This window comes from Hippocampus comes, unplaced genomic scaffold, assembly GCF_001891065.2.
Source record: "Hippocampus comes isolate QL1 unplaced genomic scaffold, H_comes_QL1_v1.1 scaffold202, whole genome shotgun sequence".
NCBI classification, from domain to species: Eukaryota; Metazoa; Chordata; class Actinopteri; order Syngnathiformes; family Syngnathidae; genus Hippocampus; species Hippocampus comes.
In genome coordinates, this window is record NW_017805829.1 from 1,273,532 (window position 1) to 1,283,109 (window position 9,578).

The 9,578-nt window shown below is 40.2% G+C and overlaps 1 protein-coding gene across 1 annotated transcript in view; it reads right to left on the reverse strand.

Moving 5' to 3' along the window:
- The window catches only part of rxfp1 (relaxin family peptide receptor 1), a 69,398-nt gene extending 61,575 nt beyond the window's left edge, over nt 1–7,823 (reverse strand). The window contains exon 1 of the mRNA XM_019887475.1: nt 7,619–7,823. Coding sequence (XP_019743034.1) covers nt 7,619–7,694 — 76 coding nt within the window. The 5' untranslated portion in view covers nt 7,695–7,823. The remainder of the gene's footprint in view (nt 1–7,618) is intronic.
- Nucleotides 7,824–9,578: the final 1,755 nt, after the last annotated feature.

A 9,578-nucleotide genomic window follows, 5' to 3' on the forward strand; every position in this document is an offset into this window, starting at 1 on the left:
CCAAAGGAGAAACCTCGGCTGCGGCTCTCATTCAAGTGAATGGGACCGTGCGCGAGTGAAAATTTTTATCCCAAGTTTCAATATTCATAATAAATATTGATTTTAGAGTTGCGGAGACTTCAGTTTGTTCTACGTTAGTGCATTTTTATGAGGCTTTCAATTTCGGCCAAATTTTGCGAATGTAACTGATAAAATTGACGTCATTTTATATATATATATATATATATACCCACACACACACACACACAATAAGAAGAAGAAGAAGAACAACAACAACAACAAGAATACAGTCATTTAAAATGTTAAAACATCCATCCGTCCATCAACACTGCTTATCCTGAACTGGTTTGCAGGAGGTGCTGGAGCCTAATGCCAGCTGACTTCGGGCGCACCACACACTGGACTGGTTGCCAGTCAGTCGTAGGGCACATATCGAGACAAACAACCGTTCACACCCACATCCACAGCGTCACTTAGTGGGCTGTCATTTACATTGCGCTTTTCTACGTTACGGTACTCAAAGCACTTGATGGAAAAAAAATCTATTTTAAATGTACATCCTATTTATACTGTTATCGCTACGTGTGAGATACTCCAGGTATGTTCACGCAGGTCAACGGCAAGCCAAACTCATTCATTCATGAGCCAGGAAACTGAGCGTCTTGCTCCTTTATTGCGGTCGTCTAGACGGCGTACAGTGAACAACTGTGACATCAGCTCATTGAATTTTAGAGTGAAACTGGAATGAAGATTTAAAACATGCATTAACTTCTTATTCATAAATACAACACAAATCGTCTAGTACCACACAACAGACATAAATGCAGCCCTAAGTGTGACAAACAACGATAAACAATGTGTTTTCGCAATTCTTTTGCTAATTAGCTTGTGAGCAGTGATTTAGCGGCATCGCTATGTCGTTAGCAGTGCTCTGAGCTAGCGAGTTTCAAGGACAACAATTGAGGGAAAATGATCTCCGAAACAGATTTTTAAATGCTTCTAAACACAAACAGACTTATAGCCATTGCTTTCGAAGGCATACAAAAAAGGGAATATAACGCAGGAAGACCAGTTGCAACGACCACGCTCAGGCTTTCTGTAGCGACTCGTCTGACGGAATACGGCGTCTGCTACCCACAATACACTGCGATAATTAGATTGAGATTTTAAACAATTACCCCTTACGAAATGCCCCTGAAACCTTTACTGTGGGCAGAACACTATTTAAATATTGCAAAATTAAACAAATATGTAACCCTCTTGTTATGTTGCATTCAAACCCTTTCATGCACCCTGCAACCTGATAATATGATAAGCTTTCCACTGTTGTAACTGCTGCCCCTGAAAGGGTTAAACGTGTTTTTTAATGTAAGAAATCTGATAAATACAATAAAATCACACACCCACATAGGTATGCACACACGCACACTCAATACAGCAACAGTATTACTCAATCCTGAGTCCAATGCCAAGTTGGCATTTGAGTGACAGCTTCATTTCATGCTGCCACAACCCCTTTTGCGTCAAATCATTCATTGTGCTAAAATTACATCGATGCCACATTATTCACAGTCATGATAAAACGTCGAGGAATAATCTCTTCGGTGCAAAAAAAAAATGGCATTTAGAAAAAAAACGGTTATTGCTCAGTACACAAGTCGGCTAAAAACCGCACAACTAATTATTTATCATTATTAAAAAATGTTAACTGTACTCAAAATCTCTGGAATCTCAAAGAGAAATATTTTTTAAAAAGTGCTTTTTCGAGGCAAATCAAGCCAATTTTATTGATACAGCTCGTAATCACAGAAAACTCACAAAAGGCTTCACATGCCCACAATTGACAAATATTAACGACATCCCCTGATCCTACTCCTCTCTACTCTAATATGCTCATGAACAAAATCATCAAGTCCATTAAGTAACTCGCTACCAGTAATTTCTTTTTCTGTATTTTGTTTTAAAAGAGTCAAAATAAAGCGTCCAAGATTAAAGGTCACACAGAAAAGCAACTTGCTGTTTCTTTCTGTTCTACACCATAGCACCAATAACTTTTTCGGCATCTCTCTGTATTTTCTAAGTTTAAAAGACAAAACAATCCCTAGAAGATCAATGATTGGTGGAAAATTGAAATGAGAGAACTGTCTATATTTTACAAGTTTTTGAAAGCTTGAAGATTGGTGGGGAATTTCCCTGAAAGGAGAATTAGGGGATAAAGCGGATCAGATGACGGATACTCATTCCCATTATTGTCCCTATTTCAGAACCAGTCCGATATTTTACAGGTTTTTGAAAAATTGAAGATTGGTGGGAAATTTCCCTGAAAGGCGAACTGAGGATGAAAAACGGTTCAGATGATGGACATTCCCTGTGTCAACGCCCCGGATGGGGACCGAGGGGGCAAAGCCCCCGGAAGCTAATGGGTTTTAGAGATTTTAAAGCCTAAAAAAACATTAATTTTATCAACAAAATTTGACATTTTTTGTTGAAATACCATCCTCTAGTTGCATATAAAATTGACACTTCATACTAAAGTAGAAGTTTATTTGGAGTACATACATTAGTTTATGGATTTTAGAGCTGTTAAAGCCTTAAAACCATCCATTTTATCAAAAAAAATTTACAATTTTTGTTGAAATACCATTCCCTATTTGCTTCCAAAATAATCCCAAAATTGTTCACTATTCTTTCAAGTGAAAATTCGACATAGGCCTCTGTGCAATTTTGCTTATGCATTCCTGGTGAGCACCAACATGTAACTCCAAATTTGCTGCTCAAAATCAAAACTAAAAAAGGAAACACATTCCCTGCCATATTTAAGATTTGTTCGTTACTTGTATTCATAAAATGTTGTGTAAATGTGATAAAAAGCTGTTGATTCTTACCTCATACAGTGATAGTGAAGTCCCAAACTGTTTACTATGTATGGATTATGAATGCATTTTATCCTATAAAGTGGATGTCTATTTACAGTATATACAACTATGTACAGTTTCATGATGTAGAATGTTTATTTTCTCTTCATTTTAAGCTTTTTAGCAAGAGCTAAAAGCTTGCTGGTCCTCTCCGTCTTTGTCACTCTCTTTTTAGCCAACTCCTCTTGTTTTTTCACATGCTCCAGCCTTGCTTTCTTCTGCACCCTGTCCAATTTGCGTGTCTCTGTCAAGCTTTCCATCCTCTCGATCCGTATAGAATGACATGGTCACACACTGGACACAGAGCTTTACCAGCGACATCGAGCTTTATCACGAAATCCAACACGAGCAGAGACAATGGTTCCTCTTTACTGGTTCCTTCTGGGGACACCGGCAGCTTTCTATCCAACCAGTAACATTGAAACTTGTTTTTCAGATTACGCACACACATCTATCTGACACACTTTAGCTTCGTCACGAGTTTCGATAACATTCGGCATTTTGTTTAATACAAACCACATACGCGAGTAATTTCAATACACAACATCCATCGTACGAAACCATTCAGAATTCGCGGGAAAGGGGTGTAGGAAGGCGAACATGGATTGGTTGTGATTCTGCATTTGCCGATATAGCGACCAATCACAAAAAGTAAGACATTGGTTTTAGCCCATATAAGTAACGACAAACTAACGCTTCACGAGAAAAAACGATATTCAAAATGGATGCTTGCAAACTTTATTTGTAAACATTACGAGTCCCAGAAATAACACCAGACCCTACCCCACCCCCCCTAAAATTTTCTCAACGGATTTGGAACAAGATAAAAAAGGTCCATTTTGACTGGAAAAAAGCGGAAAAATCTCATCCTCGATTAAGTGTTTATTTCTGCATACTGGGGTTAAATCAGCATCCAAACAATCAATGAAAGATTGGGTGGAAATTGGACTGAGAAGTAACTTGCTTTTGTTTCTACTCTTGATCCTGTGACAAAAATTATCAACAGGTAAATGAAACAACTCACGACCATTATTGTCTTCATTTTTCAACACTCGTTCTGTATTGTACGGGTTCATGAGTCAGAACAAGCCCAAAAGCACAAAGACCGTTGGAAAATTTTACACAGAAATGGGTTTTTTTGCTCTACTGTACAAAATGCTTGACATGTCAATTAAGCACCTCACTATCATTTTGTGGTCCGTTTTTTTCTGTGCCCCGTTCTTCTGATTTGTGTCCAAAAAATTCATAATATACCCTAAAAGCTCACAGTTTGGTTGAAAACTACACTGAAAAGTACTTCTTTTTTCCCTTCTCTGTTGACACATCGTGACAAACTCATTCGTAGCTAAACTGAAGGCATCACCACCATTATTTTCTTAGCTTTTCAACAGCCTCGGTCTACTGAAGAGTACAATTCTGCCCTGAAACCTCACTGATTGTTTGACCTTTGCAACACTCAAGAACACGCTCATCAACACCTCACTATTCATCTTCATGTTCTTTTCTCATGCTTTTTTTCCGACTTGAAGCAGCCGTAACAGCGGCAGACAAATTACACTAAAGATGAGCAAGGGAGGAAATCTTTACGGCGTCCTGCTGATTTTGCGGTACTGGGATTTCAAAGATGGATTTTCTCTGCAGGATAGATATGCAAAACTACTGTACATATCCTCTTTTTTCCGGCTATATTATAAAAGCATAAAAGGCATCTTTGTCTGCATGCAAGGGCCAGCAAAGGTTGACGATTTCTGGAACACAAATGCTAGTGTACCATCCTCTTGTAAAAGTGCAATAAGTGTTCTCCAGCTAATAATGAAAATCTGCAGTCAAATTTCGAGGGGAAGGTGTAGAATTCGCCAAGATTTCAGACATGAGGGCACTTCAGGAACCCACCGCCCGATGGCGGCAGCAAACCTTTTTCTATCCGTATTGGTTTTCTTACGGTCAGCGGCGGGTTGACTGTCGGGAATTTCGGGAAAATAAGTTACTTTTTTCAAAAAATGTGTTGAAAGACACCATTCTTGTCCAAATGAAGCGCCTCATCTCACTTCACCACGGTACCTTGGCACCAACATGCCGGGATTAAATGAAGCTCATCGAGCCACTTCAACATACCGTGATCCCTCACTTATCGTGGTTAATGGGGGACCGAGACCACCCGCGAAAGAGGAAAATCCGCGACGTCGGTACCCCTCCCTGTACAGGAATATGTACATGTGTATGAGTATATAGAATATTTATAAGGCCAAATTTAATGGTATACATGCATGTAGAAGTAAATATTTGTCATAATTAACATTACTTAATGCAATATACTAATACAGTCATACCTCGGTTTTCGACCATAATCCGTTCCAGAAGGCTGTTTGAAAACCGATTTGTTCAAAAACTGAAACCATGTTTCCCATTATAATCAATGTCAATCAGCTTCCTTGTCTGAACTGGCTGCCTCCCCATGACGAATCACTGAGTGTATTCCACTTCTTTTCCAAAACTTTTCAAACCATCCTTTGCTTGCTTTAAAATCAAATTCTTCAGGAGCAATGCTAGGATCCTTTTTTTATCAAATCTCCATACAATTGTCTTGCTTTGCCACAAATCGTATCTTGGCTAAGATTGTCCCCTGCTAGCTGTTTCTCATTTATGAAAATAAGCAAAAGTTTCTCCACTTCCTGTAATATTTGTGGCCTTTGTTTGCTAAACACACGAGATCCTTTGGCCACATCAGTGACTTTAAGATGGTCTTTCTTTTTTAGGATGCTGCTGATTGTCGATTTCGGCATGCTGAACTCCTTAGTCAACACCGACACACTACACCTGATTAATATTTCGCGATCAAATCTTTCTCAAATTCAATAGTTTTGCGTACTATTTTCCTCTTTTTTTCACCATCTTTACTACTACCACTTGCTTTCTTTAGTGCCATGATTAGGAGCTGATACACAATGCAGAAATAACAGTCCGACTTGCGTAGATGTCAACAAACACGATGTTTTTAAAAAAAAAAAATCTTTATTGAACACGTCCGCTCACATTGGATGCTCTTTTTTTTAACACGTCTGGTCACAATGGAACGCTACCCGAGGAAGCATCACTTCCTCGTCTACCCGAGGAAGCGTCACTTCCTCGTGTAAGGAAGGCGAAAGGAGTCGAGTAGCGCATTCAAGTGCGCTCAGTTTAGTCGAGAACCGATTTTCGGTCGTAATCTGAGGGATAAAAAACTCGAAATTTTTGGTCGAAAAACCGATTTGGTCGAGAACAGAGACATTCGAAAACCGAGGTTTGACTGTGTATATATATATATATATATATATATATATATATATATATATATCCTGACTTTCGCTCCCTCTCGCGGACCTTCTGCGGCATTTTCGCCATTTTGTTTGTTTTTTGATGAATGCTTCTGAAAAATCTGCGATGCACTGAAACCGCGAAAAGTGAACCGCGAAGTAGCGAGGGATCACTGTAATGCCTTGGCACCGAGATGCCACAAGATGGCGGCAAGGCACTACTTTTATTGCTTTAGCATGAGCACAAAAATTCAGGATTGGGAATGGATTCAGTTATAGTCTCAAAATCACAACATTTCTGAAAACAATTACATGTCTAATTGAGTGACATCAGAAGTGTGACACATTCAAAACCATTAGAGGTCTTGCAAGGTGATGGAATCTCTTTTTTTTTTGTTTTTTAAACCAATGGAAGCACAGGATCAAGGGAGCATTTTCCTCCTCGTGTATCTCAATGGATGCGGTCGTCTTGAGTTGAGAAAAATTAGGTACACTATTAAAAAAATTGGACGGTTAAGTGATCAACTGGTTAACATGTCCGCCTCACAGTGCAGAGATGCAGAGTTCGATTCCGGGTTCCGGTCTTCCTGTGTTCTCCCCTTTCCCGTGGCTTTTCTCAGGGTACTCCCCTCCCACATTTCAAAAACATCCATGGCAGGTTAATGGAACACTCTAAATTGACTCTATGTGTAATTGTGAGCTCTGATTGGCTGGCAAACACTTCAGGGTGTATCACGCCTACTGCCTGAAGACAGCTGGGTTAAGCTCCAGCACACCCGCGACCCTCGAGAGAATAAGCGGCTCGGATAATGGGTGCATGGATATTTAAAAAATAATAATTGAGAGGTCTTCTGGAATTAAAAAGACAGTTTTCAAAACCATTTGACGTCTTTCCATCGTGTTACAAATGTAGAGTATTTAAAACCAATCTGGGGATTTTGGATTCATTGGTAGTTAATGTGATTGAGTGGCCTTGAAATAACAGTGCTGCGTGCTCAAAATCGATTGGAGTGGCATCGAAAGGTTGGATTTAATTGGCAGGGCACTATTCAAAGCAATAGATTTTTCGAAGGCAACTCATTCGGTCATACCCTTGTGCTATCTGGAAATCATTTTAATCCAGACAGTCATCACACATCACAATCCATTTGCTGGATTTTCTAAAGGCTTAGAAAGGGAGTATTTTCAAAACCATTGGTGGTCTCGATCACGATTACAATTTCAGTGTACTTAAAAGCAATTGGAGGTCTAAGTTGCACCTTAGTCATTTGATCAGTGGACGTGGAAATCAACTTAATTAGCTCAAAATGTTTCGCTCCAACTTGAAAAGCAATCGAGGTCACTGTAGTAAGGAGCCCACACAGTAACATGACGAGATATCAGTAAAAGCAAGTGAAAAGTTGAACTGACCGGACACGGCACGGGCCACCACGAGAAGAACGTAAACTTGCGCCACGCCATTTGACCATCCACCGATCATCACCATCTTCACTGTCGTCGTCGTCGTTCGTCCCACCCACAAAAAGTCGCGAGCAATTCGGCGTGACTCTTGAGATGGGGAAACAACACGTCAGCTGGAACAACAACCTGCTGGCTGATAGCAGCAGCCGAGGCGCTCGCTAGAAGGCGACTGAGAGGGGGAGGAGGCGCCAAAGAGGTTGGGTGGGGGCGTAGGGGCTTCTTGCAGGAGAGGCAGGCAGAAAAGGGTTCCCGGTGCTGCAGATCATGCTGCTCAGTGTGTATGTGTCGAATTCACGGAAAATTGAATTTGTGGTATGAGTTAATTGCGAGTGTCAACAAATTAACTCTATCTCCAATAGACGCCCCCCCCCTTTCTTTCAATGAGAAAAATAAAAACAGATAACGACAGTTATCTCAGCTCATAGAAGCTACTGATCAAATATCAAGAGTTAATGACAAAACCGGCGTCAAAAAAATAAACCTTCCCTAAATACGCACAATTGTTTACAAGCAATGTTAACTGTCTGAAAAAATATACTGTACACCATGGTGTCAAAGTCAAGGCCCAGGGGCAAGATCTGGGCCACCACATCATTTTATGTGGCCCGCGAAAGCAAATCAAGCATGTCAAGTTCTATGATGCTTGCTAAAGTCAGAACCAAAATTTCAAACTGTCATATGTAATCCACAATAACAGTCATTATTCTTGACTTCTGATTTTGAAACTAGTTATTCATCATCAGGGGGACTTTGTTGGAATTAGAGCCGATACATAACCGCCTCCCGAAGGTAAAAAATGTAGTAATTTGAGCCAATAAATAAAAAGGAGTGACTTTAATATCTGAATCTGTAGTTATAATAGTTTATGCAGGTCAGTTACGACTGAGAATGTACTATGAAGCTGATCCCAAAAATAAATACAGTAAATATTCCCATCCCCGGAATTCTATGAAAAGGAATTTCCTTCACCCGGAACAAAAACCTGTGCATTAACATTTTGACTACGATATTACATCTTACCGGAACTTACGTAAGCGGAAATTCCACTACCCGTAACCCGGATTGAGACGTCATGCCGCGGGAGCTTAAATGCACGCAACGCCCACCCGATGCTACGGAACGACGACGCTGAGACACATTTTCACTTCGCGTTTTTCGATCATCAGATTCGAAACGACGGCGTTTAAGTGAGTTTTTATCGGCGTGCGTTTTACTATAATTGTGAATGATTTTAACTTTATTCACTTAATGTCCTGTAGAGCGCAGCACTAGCTTAAAAGCAGCACCGACTCGACATGACCGAAGAAACGTGTTCGCTTCGCCGTTTTCATTCATCAGATTCGAAACGAAGACGTGTAAGTGACTTTTTATTGGCGTGCGTTTGACTGCAATTGCGAAAGATTTTAAGTTTATTCACTTACGTTATGTAGATCATGGCATCGAAACGTAGAAGAACTGTAATGACTGGAGCGGAGTGAGTGAAATGCATCCGTTTGAGCGAGGCTGGACACAAAGTTAAAAGCATCCAGCAGACACTTGGAGTCGGAAAGACGCAAATCCACGAAGCTTTAAAAAACAAGGCATCGATTCAACTCCTGATGACAAGCCACCATCCAGCGAGGAAGCAATGCAAATGGCAACAAATCCATCAGTATGCACAAGAATTACCAGACATCGGTGATCAACGGGACAGTTACTTGCAACTAGCAAGAAAACTGTATCACACGCAGGCAAACATTGTCATAAACCAAAGCTTGCTGTAGCTGTGACATTCTCATGAGTATCTGGAGGTTCAGAATCAGATGCAGTAAACATCATCACTGAAGGGAAATTAAGAGATAGGTTAATTTTCTACACCCAATTTGTGAGGAAAATAAACACTTCCCTTGAATGCTGTAGACACCTACCA